General features: G+C 37.3%; 1 protein-coding gene across 1 annotated transcript; it reads right to left on the reverse strand.

Moving 5' to 3' along the window:
- Window positions 1–225: 225 nt before the first annotated feature.
- On the reverse strand, window positions 226–25,035 carry SYPL1 (synaptophysin like 1). Its single transcript, XM_007120066.4, has 5 exons — window positions 24,848–25,035; window positions 8,964–9,085; window positions 7,440–7,647; window positions 2,018–2,206; window positions 226–430 (listed from the first exon to the last, which is right to left on the reverse strand). The coding sequence occupies exons 1-5, from the start codon at window positions 24,914–24,916 to the stop codon at window positions 296–298; spliced, it is 723 nt and encodes a 240-aa protein (XP_007120128.1). The 5' UTR covers window positions 24,917–25,035; the 3' UTR covers window positions 226–295.

Consider the following 25,035-nt stretch of genomic DNA (forward strand, 5'->3'; position numbering starts at 1 on the left):
TAAGGTGTAAACACTTTGGAAGGCAAACAACTTAGTGAAGAAATTACTGTTCATTTAAAAATGTGTATCATCTCATAATAGGCCCCAGAATTTTCAAATTCACATGTGAGAATACATTTACATCTTAAATTTCTAGGAAAGGCACAAGCTTTATGTAAAAAAGCAGCAAAATTTTAAACCCATCAATTTATTGAAAAAGCCATTACTTTTATTAGAAACAAAAAATGCTTCTCAAGATGTTGGCAACAGGTCATAGTATAGACATCTATTTCAAACAGTGTACTTCTCCCTTCAATTATATTCCAGTTGGAGGAGGAATACCTCCTTGGCTATGGGAAGTAGAAGTATTTGAGGGACTGTGTAAGCTGGTCTCCTTGTACACAAACCATGCATTTCCTCCCCAAAGTATCATATTCAGAAAGCCAAAGATCTAAGAAAGAGAAAAAAACATGAAAATCTAGTATATAATTAAGATTTCATAACTATCTTTGTTTTCCTGTAAATATTTAATATCTTCAGGCCGCATATCATTATTTCATTTAAAGTTTGAACTACACATAAAGTGGAATTAAAAAAGGAAGACTTTGCATTTCAATGCCAGATTTGGATACATAATGACTTATTCCCAATGAAATCTCTAAATTTGTAACATATAAAATCATGACTAAAAGATATCTTATTTTTGCATGCTCATTATTACAAGATGGGATTAAATTTGAGAAAAGTAACTAAAACCTTCCTTTTATTACTTTATATTTAGACTTCAGTGCTTCCAGGTGAAGAGGAACAACAGGAATCCATGGTTCCTTCTTTGGGAGGGCTTTTACTTTTCTCCCATCTAAATGGTTATAAACATCCTTTGTGCATCTTTTCCTATTTCCCTACTTTATCCCCCTACTACCATCTCCCTTACTTCCACAGTTGCAGCCAGAAGAGAAAAGGAGTCACAGAAGAACTTTACTTCACATCCTGCATTAGTCAACCTAAAAGAAATTAGCCTTCCTAGGTATAAATCTGACAAGATGAAAGTCTCAGAGATGAACAAACTGAAGATACCCTATTTTCAGTTTTTTATAAATACAAGAATAATAGTGACTTATGAGGTAAGAGTGAGGTAAAAAGCTTGAGCACTATCATATTACTGAAGGCCAACTGCTTTCTATCTTTTTGTACATTTGGATATAAAAACAACATTTCTGAAACTGTCCATCTCAGATCACTGTCAATATATATGCAAAAAAAAAAAGACTTTTAGATTACCAAGTTATAAAACAAAAGTTTGGTCAAATTGCTTTATACGGCAGGACTGACTTTATCCACTGGAAAAATATTTTCCTGAAAAGACATGAGACCTCCCTAAAAATAATACCCTTGTTATATTAATAATATATCTGTATTTGGATAAAATAACAGACAAAATAATATTTAAATTTAAACAGACCAAAATTTTAGGATTTTTTAAGGAACTCTAAAAGTATTTTTTTTCATATACCCAGAGCAAATCAGATTAGAGAAGGGGCTTGCTTTAAAGTCAGATCTGGTTCAAACCTTGGCTTTGCCAACTTACTAGTTGCATCACCTTGGGTGAATTAACGTATGAGCTACATTTTTTCCCAGTTGTAAAATGAAGACAGTAATACCACTTTCCACATTCCTCTCAGAATTGTTGGATAACTTAAATAAGATATGAGTGTAATGACCTTAGCACACAGTCTTAGTAAATGTTAGTGACTATTATTAGTGCCTTTTGGGTCAAAGTCTTGCCTAATCAATGTTAATGAAAAGCAAGACTCAACCATGATCTTGTTCAAACCTGTTTACAAGTAATAATTTTCTTTACAAATTTTTTGTTGTTGTTATAAAGGTAAAGACTATATGATAACTAGGATTCTGATAAGGCTGGTAAAAATAAAACACATTCATCCAGAGATTTATTAAAAACTATTGTTTTCTTAAATCACTAATAAGGTTTTTCTAATAAGTGAAATAACATATTTTATAAACACTGCATACTTACCACAGATACATTCAGGGATCCCATACTAGTCACAGAGCCAAAATGACATATCACTTCTGGTTGTTTACAAGGCGGAAGTTCCTGGACAATATTGCGACCGGTGGCTGTTTTAATATCTGTAAGAGCTTTAGCCCAGGCTGAAGTGCTCACCAACCACAAAAAAGTGGCAACAAGAGTAATAACAAAGTCCTAAAGCAAAAATAAGTATGAATTAATAATGAACAGTTAATTTAAAGGTACTAAATTTCAAATTCATGATGAAGGAATTGAGATCACAATGAACCCTATGGTACTGAGAAATGGCCCTCATGACATACTTCATAAAAAAGGTCACAGTCAACACAGCAAACATTACTGTTTACTACTGCCAGCCCAGTGCCTGAGATACAACAGAAAACAAGACTTAGTTATCTCCTGAGGAGTCAGATTTTCACATGGAGAAACCAAAGTTTTACACAGCCCTCACCACAACTTATCTAAGCCTCTCCCTCTCAGAATCATATATTGGATCCTGTTATCACTAATAACTGTATACCTCCATCATCTCTGTTTTAATCACCCCCTCTCCAATATCACCTCTCTCTCTCTAGCTTACTCCCTCTGGCACCCCAACCTCAAAAATCCTTTGACCTCACTGAGATCTACAATCTCATCTTCATTTCCCTCTTTAATTTATATTCTGAGGTCTTTCATTATAATCTCTTACATATACTCTCAATTCCCTTACCCTTCACCTGCTTCCTCATACTGTTCTGGCAAACCTCTAACTTTAGTTAAATCTACCTCTAATAATGAAATGGTGAAAAGCACACATCCTGGATGACTTGTCTCTTTTTAAATTAATGACCACAAAATTTTAAGAATACGCATTAAGAAAGGGACAAGAAAAAAAACTCTCTCAAGACACACTGTCACTACCAGTTTTCTAAGAAAGTCTTTGCCACTTATTACATTCCAACAATAGGACCGAAGTTTTTAATATTTTGGATAATCTTTTACTGAACTAATAAGATAAAGAAAGAAAAAAATTTATTTTCCTTAATCTATTCTGCTGGGGAACTAGAATTCTGTCAACTAGTACTGGCTACAAAGATCTAAGTAACACTTTTTTAAAGTATGTATTTGGATAGTGTAAAGTATAAGTTCCACCTCATTTGGTCTTCCTTTAAATTAACAACCAAAGTGGGAACAATATAAAATTTGTATCTTTTAATGTTATGTATTCTAAGCATTCAGATATGCTCAAGACTATGAATTCTTACATATCTGCAGCAAAAATCTCTCCAAGCTCAGAAATGGGTTTTGGAGCTTATCACAGAATTGTTTTGTTTTTTAAATAAATCTGGTTAGTTTAAAATTACTTTTGCCAACGAACTTTTAGTCATTTATGTCGGATAAATACCAGTGGTCATGTATGAGATATAGAAACTGTGATATATATAGCTTGCCCACCGGGTCAAGATGGCACTGAATAAACATCTTGTAATTAGAGAACCAAAGCAATGACTAATTTTACAAGCATGGTGGTACAATGTATTTGCATTTTGCATTTGAGCTCCCCACTGCTACTGGCCCTCTTAAAAAATGTATATCAAAGAGAAAAGAATAGAAACATTATCGCTTAAATATTTTGCACTGTGGGAGTACTCCCCTTCTTGCTGCTGTACTCTGCTGTACTTTGTGCTGTAGGTAAACATTTTCTAAGCACTTGCTAGAAATACAATGCCTTTTGAAGAACTGATAATTAGTATGAGGTTACCACATGTTAAACAAGTTCTCTCTGGGCTAAAGTTCATAGTTTTGACCAACAGATGTCAAATCCTCTTAATTTTTAGGATTCTTCCTTCCAAATTCCTAATTAAAAATACACTGTTTTTTTTGATTATGCTCTTTAAGTCCACGTCGTTGATGGCTTAAGGCATGACGTTCTTATATTTCAAAAGCAGGCACTTTTCTGAAAATGACGTACGAAGTAATCTTAGGGTGAGGGGAGGTGGGAGAAATGTGGGCCCTGAAGACAGTGTGTGTGACTCGGACTTAGTTAGCTCTGGAGCTATGCAACGCACAACCTGCCTGTGACAGCGCTAGTACTACCAATAAGTTAAGATATGATTCATAACCGATCTTTATGATTTGGGATACCCTATCTTTGTTTAGTTTCATTTTATGGTATTTCTGATCCTCCACATGGCCTAGAACCCTTAAGCTCCTCCTACTTACCACAAAAAAGTGCTACATTTACTTAAAAACTAAAGTTGATTTTAAAATGTCACAGTTGAAATTCTCCTAGAAATACCTTAGCAGAGAATTGAGAACATTGATAAAAGAGCATACCCTCATTAATAGTACTTAAAAAAAAAAATCCATGTCGTATTTGGCTGTAGTTAAAAATTTAGGTATCACACAAAAAATTTTTTTACATTTATACAGTTAAATTAAAAGTAGAATCCAAAATTTAATTTAGAGGCTGGACTTTTACAAGTTAAGAAGTATCCACCATACATTATACCAACAAAAAAAACACTTACGGAACTAATTCTGGATTATTCCTCTATATGACCACTAATTGATTACTCTGAGGTGGAAAATTACTTTTGACGTTCTGAATGATACAACTAGATCAGTTTTATAGTTTTATTAGACAGAAAAACCCTCTACAAAAATAGACCTGAATGCTGCTTTAAAGTGTCATATTGGGCTTCCCTGGTGGCAAAGTGGTTAAGAATCTGCCTGCCAATGCAGGGGACACGGGTTCTACATGATAATATAAAGTACTGTTCATTTTCTAAGTGGATGCTCAACAAACGATTATTTCTTTGAAATACCCAAACCTTAAGTTCTAATACAAAAATGAAAAACAAGGCTTCCCTGGTGGCAAAGTGGTTAAGAATCTGCCTGCCAATGCAGGGAACACGGGTTCGAGCCCTGGTCTGGGAAGATCCCACATGCCGCGGAGCAACTAAGCCCGTGAGCCACAATTGCTGAGCCTGCACATCTGGAGCCTGTGCTCCGCAACAGGAGAGGCCGCGACAGTGAGAGGCCTGCGCACCGCGATGAAGAGTGGACCCTGCTCGCCGCAACTGGAGAAAGCCCTCGCACAGAAACGAAGACCCAACACAGACAATAAATAAATAAATAAATTTATTTAAAAAAAAAAAAGTGTCATATTTTGGGCTTCCCTGGTGGCTCAGTGGTTGAGAGTGCGCCTGCCAATGCAGGGGACACGGGTTCATGCCCCAGTCCGGGAAGATCCCACAAGCCGCGGAGCAATGAAGCCCATGCGCCACAACTACTGAACCTGTGCTCTAGATTCCGCGTGCCACAACTACTGAGCCTGCATGCCACGACTACTGAAGCCCGCACGCCTACAGCCCATGCTCCGCAACGAGAAGCCACTGCAATGAGAAGCCTGCGCACCACAACAAAGAGTAGCCCCCGCTCGCCACAACTAAAGAAAGCCCACGTGCAGCAACAAAGACCCAAGGCAGTCAAAATAAATAAATAAATAAATAAATAAATAAATTTATTTTTTTTAAGTGTCATATTTTTAAAGCTTACTAAACAAAATACAAGAAATAAAAGGCTCATTGCTAGATTTAACTTAAATTTGTTGGGATAATGACAAACTGGCAAGAAATTTCTTCATTTGGAATTTGAATTATAAAGAATTTTAACAAAATATAATAACTATATGATCACCATAGTTTTTTTAAAATAAGGCTTATAAAGTTCACAGAAGTTATAGATTACTGATACATAATTTCTGTTGATTTGGCACTGCAAATTAAAAAAGTTGATTTCGGGGCTTCCCTGGTGGGGCAGTGGTTGAGAATCGGCCTGCCAATGTAGGGGTCATGGGTTCGAGCCCTGATCCAGGAATATCCCACATGCCGCAGAGCAACTAAGCCCGTGAGCCACAACTACCGAAGACCGCGCACCTAGAGCCCGTGCTCCACAACAAGAGAAGCCACCGCAACGAGAAGCCCGCGCCCCGCAACGAAGAGAAGCCCGCGCCCCGCAACGAAGAGTAGCCCCCGCTCGCAACTAGAAAAAGCCCGCACACAGCAACAAAGACCCAATGCAGCCAAAAATAAACAAAATAAAATAAATTTTTTTACAAAAAGGTGATGTCTATCTTTTTGAAAGGCACCTAACAACCAAGAAATATTTTATGAAAATGTCAGGTTTGAGAATTTCTTCTCAGATATATGAAACGGAATAAATATGAAGGGTAAAATATTGTTTTATTCCTTACTTACCATCTGCATTCTTATGATCCAGGCAGCAAAAATTAAAAATAAGTAAATAAATAAAACCTGTTATTTAATAATTTGGCCTACCCTTTAAAGTAACTTCACAAATAATAAGCAGATGTCAATGGTCAGTGTTTTCTCAGGATATAAATGACCAGTAAAACACCTCTGTTGTCCCTTCAAGTCAGTAACACCAATACTGACGTTGTAGTTATTCTTTGGTAGTGAAGGTCCAGTTTAAAACCGCAGCTTATCTGTGGATTTGCCACCAATAATCCAGGGCAATTTTACTAACTAAGTCTCAGAGATTATTTTTATATCTAGCTCAGTAGACCCTGAAGCCAAAAAAGGTATCAGGACTTCAAATCCAAATCCTTTGTTGCCATTTTAAAGATTCAAAATTAGCTCATGAATGCCACTAATGCCAAATTCTATAATTCTTACAGAATTACCTGGGTCAGATTGTAAATTAAAGAATTTAAGAATACAGACCAGAAGTCAGCAAACTTTTCCTGAAAAGGGCCAGACAGTAAATATTTTTGATCCCTGTCACAATGACTTAACTCTGACACTACAGCATGAAAGCAGTCATAGACTATCTGTAAATTACTTGGGTATAGCTCTGTTCCAAAAAACCTTTATTTGAAAAAAGAACCAAAATCAATGAGTCAGATTTAACTTGTGTGCCATAGTTTGTGGATTTCTGATATAGACTATTAAGTTGAATTAAGGCATAAAGGGGGTCTCTTTGAGAAAAGAGAAAAAAGATAAGAAATAGGAACACAGTTATGGGACTACTAGCATGGTCAGCAAGTCTTTGAATCAAAGGCATTAATTTCTACTTAATTTCTCTGCTACTTGCAACCTAATATGCTCTATCACATATTTGAGTTCTTTCCAGGTTAAAACAGAGTTAGAAACAAACAAAAAAACCTCTGTACTCTACAGAGTACAGATAAAGTGCTGCAAACAGGCTACAAGAATTGGGTTAAACATGACAAGGAGAGCAAGCTCAACCTCTTGGCAAACACAGGTCAAAACACAATGAAACTGGTTTATGCCAAGAACTTTTTTTTCCAGTGTAAGAAAATCCATATTTAAATTCAAATATAATGTATACTTATATCTTACATAAATTATTTTTTTATAAAAAGAAAGTGATTACTTACAACCATGGGAAGTTTTCGACTATCACGATACAGGTTCGTGTAACCAACATAGAGCAGAAGAGCAGCAATGCAGTACAGGAAGACAAAGACTGCAAAAGTAACATAGAATTGTGCAGAAGAAGAGTAATCTCCAATAAGGACATGACTTTCCCAATCTACACCACACACATTTACACCTTGAGGTGGCTGAAATGATGCTTCATTCAACCTATTAAAAAAAAAAGTCTCAAATAAATTTATGAATTACTTGGACTCTTCCAACAGAGACAGAAATACATCTTCTGTATTTCTAATACAGAAGTATTAGAAAGGCAGAATATTGAAATAACATTTCAAAAAAATACTCCCCAAATATATTAAAACATTTTCCTTTTAAAAAAATGAAAAATTCAAATATTTAAGTAAATTAAAATTTTCATAAGAAATGTACATAAATCATAAATTATACCTCATAACTGGTTTATGATAGACTGAATATAGATTGAATTAAACACTTTCACACCCAGATACTATCTTCCTGTAATAAAAACTTAGCAGACTAAGCGCTGTTACAAAATGGTTTACAATTTGAGACATGATATTCCATTCTAGGAGGGAGAGTCTGTGTGACTAGCACCAGGAGAATCAGTTGTAATGATTCACATTTTAACTCTGCATTAATTAGCTGCTAACTCCACAAAGTCTTTACTCTTCCCTATCCATAAATCACAAAAGCACTTATCACCAAAGAGGCTGTAACTGTTCCTTGTACTGGAATTTTATAAGAGAAGGATTGAGAGATGGAGAGGAAATGACTGATTACCAAGCACTTGCTATCTGACATATCTTTAATGTAAGATTTTATTTAATCATCAAAGCAACCTTAGAAGATTTAAATTTATTGAACAGAAAAATTGAGTCCTGGAGAGGTCAAGTAAGTAGTTAGTAAGTGGAAGAAGATTCACACCCTGACGTAAACACAGGACACACCCGATAACCCTTTTAATGAATACTGAAGTCAAATGGAACTTACAAACAAAATAGTCATAAAATAAATATTCAGAAAATAAAGTTTTATGCTAGTGAAAGAAACACAAGGAGCTCTTCACTTTATATAAATACATGTCTTAAAGCTATATAATGCACATTATTATTTAGTAATTGCAAATACATGAGAAATTTGGATTTTTCATAAGTTGTGTTTGCTTCCACAACATGGCCTCTCAAACTAAGGTGACAGAGCAGGCTTGTTTTGTTTTGAAATTTCCAGTCCACTGTGGGATGATAGAATAAAAGTGTCAAGGAAACATCATATGAAAGTTTCTAAATGCTTACTGTCATTTTCCGTATTTATTTCATCACAGTCCAGGAAAATAGTCTGCAAACAGGTACTGGTCCCACGCACCACACTTTCAACAGCAATGATCACTACTTACAAATGAACATGCAATTAAAAAATTTCTACCCCCCAAGATCAGTAAGTTGTTGGAAATTTTAATGAGTCAAAAAGAGTTGTTAAACCATAAAAACAAACAAATAACTCACCTGAATGGATAACCAAAAGTAGCTGTAATCGTTTTATTGTCAGGGTTAGTATGACAAGCCACTTGAATTTCTGTTTTGCCCTTAAAACCTCCACAGGTGGCAAAAGCAAAGATAGAAGCAATCTACACAAAGTGAGACCAAAAAAGAAAAGAAGCATTACTGTACCCAAACATAGGTCATTAAAATTTTAAATATAATGATTATTAAAAATTGGCTCACTAATATTCTTAGAATTCTTATTTACAAATTAAGATTGTGAAAATTATTTAAAAATTTATTTGCAACTCTCAACAAATATGATTTTATTTTCCCCTGAGTGTAATATAGAAACTGGTATAACAGCCCATATAACAATACATTTTAACACACCATTGTAAAGCAATTATACTCGAATAAAGAAGTTAAAAAAATACATTTGCTCAAATTACAGTGTACCCACTAAATATCAGTATGAAATTCAGAGGAAGTCTTATTTATTAGTATCAAAATCAAAAGGGGGTAAATTGAAGGTATTTAATTTGGAACCTAAGGGTAACTATAAAGCCAAGAAACTACAAGCAAAGAAGAGATCTTATTTCATGAGCTTATAAGGCCTCAATTGTGGGTATTTCAAGGTCTCAAAAAGGAGTTGGAAATTTGTTTTCCTGATGATAAATATGCTTAAAGAAATGTAATGGTGCTTTCTCAAATGCTATTCAAACAGGAAAAAAACTGAAAGCATCCTAAATATTGACAGGGAATCAAATATACTATAATTCATTTCCACAAGGGAACATTATGCAGTCATTAAAATGTTGGGAAATATCTAATGATAAAGAAAATGGTTCAATACATATAAAGTTTGTTTAAGCAATGCGTTGTTGCATGAGTCTACATCTATGCATACACACACAACAAAAACTAAAAAGTCTATGCATCAAAATTTTAAGTGGTCACCTCTGAACAGAAGACAAAAGATAATTCCTTTTTCTATTTGTATCTTACGAATTTTCTACAAAACAAAACAAACAAAAAACCCAGATACAGTGTAGTGACCAAGAGCTCAATCCTTCAGCAAATGCTGATGGCTCTATTTATAAAATATATTTGGAATTTGATCAATTTTTACCACCACCATCACAACATCCTGATCAAAATCACTATTACCTCTTGCCTGAATTATATGGTAACAGCCTTTGAAACTGATGCTCCCTACTTCTGTCCCTGACCCTGTTTCAGTCCACTGTCAACACATCAGCCAGCGTCATCTTTTAAAAATATAAGGCAGAAAACTTTATTGTCTGCTCAAAACTCTCCAATGGCTTCTGAGTTCTCTCCAAATAAAATCAATGTTCATATAATGGTCTACAAGATCCTTTCCTCCTTTAACATTTCTCATCTCACGTTGCTACTTCTTCCCTTGCCAAATCTCTTTACACAAATGGTCTCCCTGCTATTCCTTAAAGACATGGGATAAACTCCTTCAGAACCTTTGCACTGAACGATTCCCTCTGCCTGGAATACATGGCTAACTTCCTACTTCACAGATCCCTGTTCCAATGTGACCTTATCAGAGAGGCCAGGCCTTTCCCTAACCTCACTGTGTTAAATAACAGTGCCCCTCCCATCCCACACTATCTAGTCTCTTTATTTGTACTGCTCTATTTTTCCTCCATTGTAATTACCAGTGCCTGACAGTACTTCATTATTTGTTTGCCCACTTTTCTCTAGGATGTAAACTCAAAGAGGGCAGGAACTTTGTTTTGCTCAAGGTCACAGACATCCAGCAAATAGACAAAATTCAGTACAGGCCTGGTATCAAAGCCTATACTGTTGAACACTGATATAATGCCTCTCATGGATTAATCCAGGACCTTGAATCAGGCCATAATCAGGATCATAACCATCCACAAATTTTTTTTTCCATGAAGAAGAGATATATGAAAAGGAATCTGGTTATAGATGTGAAGAGTTTGGTATAATGTCCGCACATAGTTTGGAATCTTCAGTTAAAAGAGTTAAAAAATAAAGAAAGAAGAATAGATACCCTCTGAGCATAAATGTGCATGAATACACAGAGGGAAAACAGAAGGCCAGGAAATGAGTCTTGGGTATATACCCACGTTTAGAATTAGAAAAAAGAAACAGGACACAAAAATTGAATGAATGGAATAAAGAGGCCAGAAATAGATTTGTGTGTATAGACAAATTATATCTAACAGAGCTGGCATTGTAGGGCACTAAGGAAAAGAGAATGGTGGTTTTAAAGATGTCACCACGAACTCCTTGATACTCCTCCCCTCAAGAGGTAGAGATTAATTTTTCCCCCCTTAAATGTGGATAGGACACAGTGACTTGCTTCTAGTGAACAGAATATGGTAGAAGGACTGGGATGTCCTTTCTGAGGTAAGGTAATAGAGACTACAGCTTCTGTCTTCATTTCTCACTCCCTTGAATCACCTGCTCTGGGGGAAGCCAGCTGCCACGTAGGGAGGATACTCAGGCAACTTATAGACTCAAGTGGTAAGGAACAGAGGACCTCCATCAACCATGTGAAGGACCTTGAAAGTATACTGTCTGAGGCTTGCCAACAGTCATATTAGTGAACTAGAGGGGGGCCTGAGATGACTGCAACCCAAGCCAACCTCCTGAGAGACCCTGAGCTGCAACAACTCAGCTAAGCCACTCCCAGATTCCTGACCCACAGAAACTGTGAGATAATAAACTGTCTATAGTTTTAAGTGTTAAGCTTGGGGTAATTTGTTACTTGAAATCGATAACTAACACAAGGAAGGACGGTCCAGATGGGCTAAAGTCTTAAAGGTAAAAAGTGAGTCCAAAAATTATGAAGACAATATAAAAGAAAACTTGTGATCACAGAGAAGGGAAGAATTTCTTAAGAAAAAAAAAAAAAGCTAACCATAGAGATTGTTAAATTCAACTACAGAAAAATAGGTTTTTTTTAAAATCAAAAGTCAGCTTCTGAATGTAAAACAAGCTATAAACTAGGAGAAAGTATTTGCAATAATGTCACAAACGATTAGTATCTATGTACACAGACCTAAGAGAGACTCTTGCTCATGCATACTACATGATGTGCACAAGAATGTTCACAGTAACATTGTTTATAATATCAAAATATGGGGAGGGGAAGCAACAGGAAAGTAGATAAAATATATTGATATACAGTACTTACAATGGGAAGTTACATAGCAATGAAAATGTACAAACTACAGCTACCTACTTCAACAAGGATGAACTGTAGAAACCTAACGCTGAGTGGGAAAGAAAAAAAGTTGCCTAAGACTACACAGGGGGTATTCCCTGGTGGCGCAGTGGTTAAGAATCTGCCTGCCAATGCAGGGGACAAGGGTTCGAGCCCTGGTCCGGGGAGATCCCACATGCCGCGGAGCAACTAAGCCCGTGCACCACAACTACTGAGCCTGCACTCTAGAGCTCACGAGCCACAACTACTGAGCCCGCGTGCCACAACTACTGAAGCCCGCGTGCCTAGAGCCCGAGCTCTGCAACAAGAGAAGCCAAGCAATGAGAAGCCTGCGCACCGCAACGAAAGAGTAGCCCCTCCTCGCTGCAACTAGAGAAAGCCCGCGCACAGCAACGAAGATCCAACGCAGCCAAAAATAAATAAATTTCTATTAAAAGAAAAAGAATTAAAAAAAAAAAAAGATTACACAGGGTATAATGCCATTCTTCTAAAAGCTCTGCTTACTTGTCTGCATCACTCCTGCCACTGCCTTTGCTCAGGCCCTCACCATGTTTCCCTGCAACTAACCCAGCAGGCTCCTCCTTTCACTTTTAAGCTCATTCCCAACACCATTCATCTTTTACTGCGGGCTTTAGAGCTGCAGTGTCCAGTAAGGGGCCGTAAGCCACATGTGGCTACTGAGCAGTTTAAAAATGGCTAGTCTGAAATGAGATGGCTGTAAGTGTAAAATATATCATGGTTTATGAAGATTTAGTATGAAAAAAGAATGTAAAATATCTCATCAATAATTGTTTATATTACTTGTTGGAACAATAATATTTTGGATATATTGGGTTAAGTAAAATGTATTATTAAAATTAATTTCGCCTGTTTCTTTTCACTCTTTCAGTGTGGCTAGTAGGATGCTTAAAGTTACTGTATGGCTGGCATTTGTAGTTTGCACTGTGTTTCTATCGGACAGAGCTGTTTAGAGTGATGTCACACTGATATGAAATAAAAATCTGGTCATGTCACCCCCCTGTTTGAAGAGATTTCCTCAATGGCTTTCCAGATCTAAATTTAAGGGGAAAAAAAAATTCTTTTTAGGCCCAAACTTCTTAATTTGGCATAAGAGGCAGGGCTGAGGTAGCCTCAACTTTATCCTTCTAGATTTATATGCTATACTCCCTGCCAGGTCCTGTACAACTCTGTCACACTGCACCATATACTGTACTTACTGTTCCTGAAACACACCAAGTATTTATGTCTTGGATATGTGTGTTTATTCTGCCGGGATTCCCCACCTCTGCCCCCACCCTGGTTCTCCAACAAGCTCATCCTTTAAGGCCCTGCCCAGTTTCTTGTGGTGGTACTATTCTGTCTCCTGGACTGAACAGATAGACTTGAGTTCACTACCTCTATTATAGGCACTTTTCTTGTGTATCTTGCCTTATTAAAAAAACAAAACAAAAACCCAAAAGCAAAAATGATAAAAACTAGTTTCCCATTTAATACAAAAATTAGTATACAAATGGCATACTGTACCACAGCTTATTGCTTTTAAGACTACTGCCTTTATCTCTCCCTTGGCAGACTGTCATGTCTTTGCATTTGCTTTTATTCAGGATTTTCAGTGCCTACCTAGCAGGCCTGACATACACCAAATGCTCACTAAATAACTGCTTAATTAAAGGGAAAAAAAATCAATTTCCAATAATGTACAAATAAAACCATATTTCAAGTCTTACATACTCATTATTTCAAGCTTGTCTCTTTGTTATGAGGATAAATAAATGTCATGTTTGCCATTTTGGTCTTTATCTTATGGGAAAAAAGGGATAAGGTACACACTTTTTACTAAATGAAGTACAAACAATCTGAGGGTAAACCATCCAACCATCTCACCTCTCCCTATATTGCACTAGTACTCTGATTTCAATGAGAAGTTATATACTGGCAGCCCATGGGTGAAACCTGGCCAGAAGATAGATTTGTGGTTTTCCCAGTATTCATGAAAAATGTGAATTTGTTGTCAATATTTTCATATCAGCATGCTGCACATAAAAATTTGGATTTCCTGTGTGGGTGTGGATAAAGATATGCCAGTATCAGACCTATATCCCCATAAAGCAACAATCACATGGAAATGAGTGACAGATGACGCCTAAGACAGGGTATGTGCTTTCCAGACTGCTGTCACTCTCTATTGTCTCTACAACCCTCAGGATGCGTGTTAGTTACCAGTAATCAATGAACTTTCACTATTCCTTTTTCTCCCAAACACTTGTTTCATTCATCTACTTTATGAGGGGTTCCTATCAGCACTTCAGTTTGTACTTCTAGTCTAAAATGAGGTGTTCTAATATGCTGATTTACATTTCCTTGCCACTTATGAAACTAATTCCCCCTTCTCTCTCTATCCCATAAAGAATGACTGAAACTGCTGATATGAAATTCCACCTGTACAGTAACTAGTAAGAATCCAGGGACAGGATGACAGCAAGCTTCTATTCAGGTCAAAAGGTTCCATATTCATTATGACAGCCTCAAGTTTTACTTATCTCTCTGCCCACTGGACCCACATTAGTGACACGACAGATGCCTCACTAATTTAGATACCTAGAATATCTATATTCTATACCTAATATCTGGTCCTCTAGAATACTACTCTCTAAAATAGACTGGAGTACTCATCTAACTGGTGTACAAGAAGAAAATATGCCTATTTATATCTACTTTTAGACTTAAACAAGGAAATAAAGCTTTATTAAAATTAATATACTGCTGAAACCCATGCTGGGTCTGTATGTCAGAGAGTCAGATGTCGGGGCATCCGACATCTGGGATGTCGGTATCCTGATGTTGGGTATCCTGAAGGTAAGGAAGTCCCATAACAGGGAAGGACAGACAGTGATACCTTCACCTATTCTTCCACTTTTAGAGTTCATGTAATAATGTGAGTGTGCCTGGCTAAGGGTCTTTATGGAATAAATTATGTACTTTTAACCAAACTAACCTTCACAAAATGGACTGGTGGCTTAAAAATGTCTTCACAGAAACTACTGAGTGATAATACAAAACCTCATGTCCAAAAGAGAATATAGAAGCATTAATACTCTATATGAGCTGCATTCATGAGCCACATTACAGAAACAGATTCTACTTCATCAGATCAGAAGTTGGCAAAAAAAAAAAAGAAAGAAATTATTAGACAAATATCTGAAATAAGGATTTTTAAAAATTTGAAATATGAATGAAATTTACCCTGAGTGTATATAAATAATATGCCTTAAGATAATGACATAGTAAAACATGCATCTAAGTTATAGATGCATACTACGGCTTTGCGTATAAAATCTTACAGTGGCAGAGTCAGCCAGAGTCCCAGTCCTAGTTCTATTCTCAGACCCTGCTCAGCTCACAGAGGGTTCTACTGGAGAACACTGGTACTCATCTAATTTATGGGTATCTTTCACATGTTTCTAGTTGCAGGGTCCTCACTGCTATTTAATTTCATGATTAATCTGTTCAGGAAAATGATATAATTGAAATCTTCAGAAATACTAATAGATCGAAAAGTATATTGTATATGAGGGTTTATGTGCCAAATCAAATGCATGCTGTTTTACTAAATCAAATGATCATTCAGTACTTAAATGAACTATCATAGCATGTTTGCCTTTACAATCAGTCAGATTAGAATGCCTAGAGCCAAGGTATTGATTTTTCTAAATCAAAGTCTGAAGCATTTACCAAAGATATTCATTTTAAAAAACATTTTGTTATTGATGTTAATATTTCAGTTTATTCCCACTGTGCACTGAGCAGTGAAGTCAGTTTCAAAGTTCTTCAATTTCACTCTTCTATTATGTCCCTCTGCTTGGAAAGTACAATCATAGAAAGTTCTAAATAGCCTTCTCGTACAGTTCCAAAACCCTTAAGAATTTGGATCATGAGAAGTAAACTTGAGTTCCTGCTGAAATAAATAGCCAGAAGATTTTTGCTAGCTCAATTATTACTGTTGAAAACATCTTTATGTCACCTTTATTCTTAAACAATTGTTAACCTGAGTATGGAACCAGAAATCTCTGAGGAACCTAAATATACTTATTTTAAAATCATTTCAGACAGTTCTATTATTTTTATGTCTTTTGGAGCGAATCAATATTCCGATTGTTGATCTGGATGGCTGTCTTGAAGCGAGTCTGTCACTTCACGGAAAACTGATAGTATTTGTTGCCACTGATATAATTTGAGCTTTTAAGCAAACATTAGTTTTCTTCATGTATTTTAGGATATTTGATGTAAGCTCAACTTGAGAGTATGTTATTTCCCCCTTCCCCATCCTGGTCTAGTGGTTTTATAAGTCATCTCCCTGCCCAGTAGTTTTTTGGTCATTTCTACCGGGCCTTCTTAATCCCCTACTCCAGTGGTCCCCAACCTTTTTGGCACCAGGGATCGGTTTTGTGGCAGACAATTTTTCCCCGGACGGGGGTGGGGTGTGTGTGGGGGTGGGATGATGGTTCAGGTGGCAGTGCAAGCGACGGGGAGTGGAAGATGAAGCTTCGCTCGCCCGCCCACCGCTCACCTCCTGCTGGGGTTGGGGACCCCTGTCCTACTCCACAAATACCTTATCCTATGATGGGACCGCAAACTACCAACATAGGAGAATATTGCAGTTAACACAAATCCAGACCTTAAGCAGGTAGGTTGATTCAGGTCTTTGTTAGGGGGCTATTTCTCTCTCTCTCTTCTTCTTTAAGTACTCCACTCCATGGAAGTTTAAAGCCAAACAATAGGTTGAAGCTTTTTCTCAGATTTATTTCCCAGATCCAGGAACAGTCCTTCTCCCACCCATATTTCCATTCCATTGCTGGTTCCCAATGATGTTTATCCTGTATTAGAAAAGCAATTTTCAATGTGTGTGGTCTGTGGACTCCAGGGAATACCCAAGACTCTTTCAAGGAGTCCATGAGGTCAAAAATATTTTTACAATATTATTACAACTTTATTTGCTTTTTACACTACGTTGACATTTGTGCTGATTTGCGCAAAAGCATTGGTGGGTAAAACTGCTGGGCTTTAGTAAGAATCAGCAAAAGCATCAAACTGTTATTTCACTCCATGCATTTGCAGTTAAAGAAAAAAAGCCAGTTTTACTTAAGAATGTCTTTGATGAAGCAGAAAAATTGTCACTTTTATTAAATTCTGACACTTGAGTCTTCTTAATATTCTGTGTGATGAAGTAGTATGTGCATATACTTTTATTACTGAAAAGACAATCTAAAGCCTGGGAGAAAATATTTGCAAACGATGCAACCGACAAGGGCTTAATTTCCAAAATATACAAACAGCTCATACAACAAAACAACAAACAACAAACAACCCAATCAAAAAATGGGCAGAGGGCTTCCCTGGTGGCGCTGTGGTTGAGAGTCCGCCTGCCAATGCAGGGGACACGGGTTCGTGCCCCGGTCCGGGAAGATCCCACATGCCGCGGAGCAGCTGGGCCCGTGAGCCATGGCCGCTGAGCCTGCGCGTCCGGAGCCTGTGCTCCGCAGCGGGAGAGGCCACCACAGTGAGAGGCCCGCGTACCGCAAAAAAAGAAAAAAAAAGGGCAGAAGACCTAAATAGACACTTCTCCAAAGAAGACAAACAGATGGCTGATAGGCACATGACAAGATGCTCACGCTAATTATCAGGGAACCTCAAATCAAAAGGACAATGACGTATCACCTCACACCAGGCAGAACAGCAGTCATCAAAAAGTCTACAAATAATAAATGCTGGGGAGGGCGTGGAGAAAAGGGAACCCTCCTACATTGTTGTGGGAATGTAGACTGGTGCAGCCACTATGGAAAACAGTATGGGCGTTCCTTAAAAAACTAAAAATAGAGTTGACATATGATCTAGCAAATCCACTCCTGGGCATATATCGGAGAAAACTAATTTGAAAAGATACGTGTACCCTAATGTTCATAGCAGCACCATTTACAATAGACAAGATATGGAATCAACCTAAATGTCCATCAACAGATGAATGGATAAAGAAGATGTGGTATATACTACTCAGCCATAAAAAAGAATGAAATAATGCAATTTGCAGCAACACAGATGGATCTAGAGATGATCATATTAAATGAAGTCCAAAAGAGAAAGATAAATATTATAAGATATCACTTATATGTGGAATCTGAAATATGATACAAATGAACTTATTCACAAAATAAAAAAAGACTCACAGACATGGAAAACAAACTTATGGTTACCAAAGGGGAAAATAGGGGGGTGGGGTATAGGAGTTTGGGATTAGCAGATACACACTTTTATATATAAAATAGATAAAGAACAAGGTCCTACTGTATAGCACAGGGATCTATAATACCCTGTAATAAACCATAATGGAAACGAATATGAAAAAGTATACATATATATGTATGTATAACTGAATCACTTTGCTGTACACCAGAAACTAATACAACACTGTAAATCATCTATACTTCAAGGCAAACGAACAAAAAAACCCCCGTTTACGGCATACCTAAAAACAATGGTTGTCTGCAGGGAAAACATTTAAACAACTGAGTTGTTTGCTGAACTAGTCACTTTTTTCGTTAAATACTATTTTTACTGGAAAAAATAAGTAATAAACAAAATACAGGTATTCAGACTTGCATATTTGTCAGATCTTTTTCTTGAAAAAGATGAGCCTTTCACTTCAAGGAAAACCAGCAGCATTTGTTGCCATTGATGTAATCAAACTTTCAAGTGATTAATTATTGTTATTAAAAAAAATATTTTTAAAATGTCTCAGCTTAAATTTCTAACATGGTAAGTATCAATCAATACAACCCCATAAACAAAAGCTCTTTGAGGCACTCAATATTTAGGAGTATAAAGGGGTTCTCAGACCAAAGTGTTTTGAGAACCACTGTATTAAAGCACTGCTCTGTTATCTTAATTTCCCCTTTAATGTTTTATAAGATATTGCTATTTGTATGTGTGAAGTGAGTGTGTATGTGTATATATGTACATTCTAAAACCACTGACAACATATATATATATATACACACACATATATATATATATATATATAGTCTATGAAAAATACATCTAGTATATCCCATGAGAGGATTCCAGGTAGAAGAAACAGAGAGCAAAGGCATAGTGGTAAGTCAGTAAGTCTATTACAAGTTTTACATGTATATAGATAGAGTCCTGGTAGGCACAAAATGCCATTTGAAATTCTTTTTTCCCTTTCTACAATAGGGGAAAAAAGTGAACACAAATGGCAAGGTTAAGAGAAAGATAAGTTTCTTAAAATGTAGTCTGTGCCATAGACTGATAGCCTAAAAATTTAAGTATTAAGCAAATGGATGAAACAAACATCATTCTGAGTATGCCTCATCCCCTATACTCTGTAATATCATTTGTATTTCCTAGGCTGCTCCTCTGTGCTATATTATACCCACAAAATTAGAATAAAACATGGTCCCTGTTTGTAAAAATCCTATAATCTACTTGGGATGACTAAACTTTTAGAGTATTTTAGATAAACTAGTACATATTTCTGAAAGTTTGTTTTTTAAACAAATTGATATATGTAATGCTCAAACGGTTATGGGTTTTCTTACTCATCGGTTTTCACACTAATTTTCCTGGATAATAATTTACCCCAAAGTAATGTTTTTAAATGTTCTTTTGAATTTGCTCATTAATTATAAGTATAAAATCAGAAAAAAAATTCAAACTTGATAAATGAATCAAGAAAACCCTACTTGTTTTTAAATCCTCCTAAGATCCTGTTATAAACATGCATGTAACGAGAAAAAAATTACTTCAGGTACCTTATGTTTTTGTTTCTTAAGCCTGAAATTTTGGGTAACCTTTTCATTAATTTATTAAAAGACCAATCAGAAACACAAAGGTAAGTTACTGGAAAGACTAAGAACAGACTGTTTGAGTCCAGGATGTAGTAATCACAATCATGGGATCTGAGAACATTACTTAATTTCTCTAAGCCTCAGTAACACGGAGATGACAATGGTAACATGTAATATAGAGATAACAACCCTCATAGGTTGTCAGAAAATTAAATGAGAAAATACAGGTAAAGCCCTAGAGCATATATTGAACTCAATAAATATCTCCTGTTAACACTGAGAGTAAACTTGGCCAGCACAAAAATATTCATAATTCTAAAATTCAACCTAATTAGTCTATAATTCCATTATATACTCCCAAACAGTATCTCTTCCACAATTTTGTGTGTGTAGCATTAGGGAAGCAAATTACTTAGACTTATTTAGAGCTAAAATTTCACCAGTGTTCACCCTAAGTAGCAAGAAAGTCCAAAACACAGTGTTCAATATTAAAAGGAGATAAAGTCATTTTAATGAAAAACTTTAATCTAAATACTAGTGATAACTGACTACAAAGTAAGATCCAAATTAAAATTTACTAGAAAAATATTAAATAATTGAAAAAGCTCCTTTGATAACATTAACCCTTGCCTTTTACTTCCATGTTCAACTCCTACACATGGGGCATCTAATCTCACCTAAATTTTATTTTATTACCTTGACAGGCTGCTAAAAGCAGGAAAACACGCAAACAAATGAAAAGCCTACAATCTATACCATTTCTAAACTTTAAAATATGTAAACGAGAACTTAGTGATCTTGAAGGACCAGAAGATATGTTAGTCATATAGGGCTCAAATTGTATCCACTGTCTGGATCTCGTCTTCCTAGAAACACAGCATTTCAGTTCTGAAGAACCTACTAAGAACTGTTCAAATACATTATCATCATTCACATATTTATAACTCAGTCATTTCAACAGCACTGTGAAGTATTGCTATTCCCATATAAGTGCAACAAAAATTCAACCTTTACTGAGTACTTATTACACAAACAGAACTAAGGCAATGTCACTGCCAGGCACTGTAACTAAGGGCCAGAAGTAGATTAAAGTAGATTTATATATATATATATAAAAGCATGGTGGCTACAATTTAGAAGCAAAATAGAAATGCTTCTGCTTTGGTGACTGTATTTTTATTGTCAATAAATATTTACTGGGTACTTGCCTTCATGTCTATGAGGCCTTCATATTTGTGACCCCTTGAAAGTTACATATTATCAGGTTATATCTTAGTCTAACATCTTCTAGAACATTGCTAAAGGTAAGCTGATTTGGGGAGTTATTCTTGTAGTTATATGGATAGTAAGCAGCCTTTATCTAGATTTTAGATTTGTTTGTAAATGTTATCTATTGACTATTTTTAGAGGTAACACATACATCTCAATCAACACCTTATGAAACTTGAACAATTCATTCAAAACACATTTAAAAATTCCTACTATGGGCCTTTCTCCTCTAGAACCTTGTCTTATGATTCTCTGCCTCTGTTTTAAACCTTCTATTCACAAGTGTCTTCTCTACAGCGCACACACACATTCAATCATTCCCATCTTTAAAACAGGTTACCACCCAATCTCTCCCATCTTCACAAACAGTGGTCTACTCTCACTGTCTTCTCTTTCTTACCATACATCCATTCAGCCTACTACCATCTGGTTTCTGATTTTACCGAAACTGCTCTTACTAAAGCCTCCTGATTACCAAAATCAAGGGATGCATTTTAGTAATTATTTTTCTTAACCTATTGCACCTAATATTGCTGAGTACTCTTTTCTTGAAATATCTCTAATAGTGATGCTAAGATGTTATTTCTCTCCATCTTCCTAACAATACCTTTTTCCTTTGCTGCCAAATACCTGCTGAATCTCCAGCCCATACTTGTCTTTTAAACTCTAGATCCATGTATCTAACTGCCTACAGGATACCTCCACTTATACGCTCTAAAGAGACCACAAACTCAATCATTCAAAAGCTTACTGACCTTCCACCAAACATCTGCTGCTTCTCCTTAGTGATCTGCCTTAGACAGATGTGCCACTACTAATCCGAGTCAGAAATACGGCAGTCATCTTACCGCCCCACCCTACAAATATATTCTAATTTTGAAACCTCTCTTTTCTAGTCCCACTGCAATTAGTTTTAGGCCTTCATTATGTTTCAAACAACAGATTTCCCTTTCTTCAGTTATGACCTTTCCTCTCAATTCATCCCGCACACTGCTGACAAAACAAAAATTTCTAAAAGGCAAATCTAATTATATTATTCACTTGTTTATTTACTCTTGAATGAGTGAATCCACCCTACACGGTAGGAATTCTGGGCTTAGATGGAAACTGTATGATAAACAACCCAAAATTCTGTACCTGCACATATGCATTTTCTTAAGGAAAGGGCCCAGATTATCAAAGGTTAACCCAACGGATTAAGAACCACTGGCCCATTCTGCAAGCCCTTTGAAACCTTTCAGAATCATCTCAAGCCACACCCCCCCTCCCAGTACGTTTAGGAATTCTGGGCTTAGATGGAAACTGTATGATAAACAACCCAAAATTCTGTACCTGCACATATGCATTTTCTTAAGGAAAGGGCCCAGATTATCAAAGGTTAACCCAACGGATTAAGAACCACTGGCCCATAGGATAAACTTCGAACTATTCTGCAAGCCCTTTGAAACCTTTCAGAATCATCTCAAACCACACCCTCCCTCCCAGTACGTTCCAGTCAACCCCAATTACTTTTAAATTCGCAAATAGGGTTATGCTGCTTCAACTTTTCACACCACTGAACGTAAGATTCTCTTTGCCTGGAAAGCCACTCCCCAACCATTCCCCAAGTAAACAAGTACTCATCCTTCAAGTGTTCTTTCACCTATGAAATTCTCTCTAGCACCTCCAAGCAATCGATTTCTCCTTCCTTTCACCTACTACACTTTGCCTATACCTTTATTATAGTATTGGCCATATGGCATATTCATATTTGTTTTCATGTCTTTCTTATTACGTCATGAGGAAAAGACCATGTTTTATTCACATGGTCTAATGCTAGTGCTTAGCTCAGCACCTGTATATAATACACACTAAAATATTTGTTGAATATTCTCTACACCATGAACAATGAATACTCTTTTCATAAAAGATTCTCTTGTGTAATAGTAAGTTGTTCAAACTGAAAGTAGTATTTCCTTAAGCTTAAAAAGGACATTTTTCAAAATATGTCAGACCTATGATCACTAATAAACTTATCACTGTTTTAAAATATTAAGAAAAAAATTAAGCCTACATTAAAAAAATTGACAAATATAAGCATAAACAACTGCCTCTTCCTTTATTTAAGTGAAATTTTAAGTTAATTATAAATTTAATTATAATCCTCAATGATATTAAACTACTAGGTATAATAAGACTTTTTCTTAAACCTGATATTTGATTAGCCCAGTTAAATGTGTTTTTCCTCCTGCAATTTAAAATTTTTATATACTCAAATAAGAATCTTCTTTATATTTAAATCTGGGCTTAGGCTTAACAGAACCCTAAATATATACATTTAGGTGTCTTTAAAGTAAACATTTGTGTGAAATTAGCACTATTTCAGCTTTCAGAAAACACCAAGTAAAACTTTGGGGGAAACGTAGGAACCCTTGGGTGCAGGAAGGAAATCAGATTGAGCACCCATTAGAGAATGTGAGTTTCTGTGTTACTTTAAAAAATATCCTCGGCAGGTTATTTAAAACAGAAAATCCTAAATTCTTACTCTTCACCACTTTATCACTAACATACGCGGTTGAAGAGTTACGGATGTAAATGCTGCTGGCTAGACAAGCAACTTGCCTGCACGCTGGACAGATGCCAGCTGCCTATTAATACGGGCCTGAAAACCACCACTGGAATATGTCCTAGGCCACGAACTCCGAAAGCACTGTGCAGTGCCTGGTGTATTCACCAACTCCTCCAAAGTGACTGATCATCACCAAGGTCGAAGTAATAAATCTGCTTTGAAGCTAATGACCGAGAGTGTTCCCAGGGAAGGACTAAGAGCTGACTGCAGGAGGTTGCTGGGAAATACCTAAAACAAACTGGATGGCGATTCCTAACTTGTGTTTCAGTCGACCGGACTAACAACGAATTTTGCTTAGACCTTCTCCCCTACTCCGCCCACTTCTCTGACCCACAGTTTATTTTTATCCATTTTTAACTTGGGGCCAATCTTAAAAGCAAATTAAGACCCGAGAGCTCGTCTGATCGCTTGGGGAACGCACACCAGCTTTCGACTGAGCGCGGCCTTCAGTCCGCACGGGGCAGAAATGCACGGGCTCTACCGGAGGCGCAGAGGCAGCGCCGGCCGGGGTGCTACTCCGGCCCGCCGGGTTTCGGTTAGACCGCAAGAGGAAGTTTTCTCTTCCCTTGCGGGAAGCAGTGAAGCCAAAGAGAAATGTGAACCACCACTCCCCGAGGGATACCCAGAGGGGAGCTTCGGTGTGGGAGGGCGGCTCCGCCTGGGACGGAGGCAGCCGAGGGACTCGTGATTCGACGCCGACCGCGGCGCCCCCGCCCCGCGCGGGCCCAGGCCGCGGCCTCCTGTCCCCTCCCCGCGCTTCCAGTCCCGTCCGGTCCCGTCTCGGGGACGACGGCGGCTTCGCTCCTCCGCGCGAAGCGAGCCGCGCCCCGGCTCCCGGAGCCCCCAGCCTCCCCGCCGAGGGCGCCGGCCGGGCCGGAACCGGAGAGGGAGCGGGAGCGGCGGCGCGATTCCCCGCCCGGGGGTCGCGGGCTGCACTCACCCACTCGAGGACCTTGATGAAGCCGAGCGGCTCCTTGAGCGGGTTGAGGTTGAGCTGGAAGGAGGACATCCTCTGAGGGAAGGAGGGAAAGAGAGTCAGGAAGGCGGGTCGGAGGAGGAGGGTGACCGACAAGACAGAGCAGCCCGGCCGCGAGAAAGGGCAAGCGGGGCGGGCTCCGGGAGGCGGGC

Source organism: Physeter macrocephalus, chromosome 5, assembly GCF_002837175.3.
Source record: "Physeter macrocephalus isolate SW-GA chromosome 5, ASM283717v5, whole genome shotgun sequence".
Classification (NCBI taxonomy): domain Eukaryota; kingdom Metazoa; phylum Chordata; class Mammalia; order Artiodactyla; family Physeteridae; genus Physeter; species Physeter macrocephalus.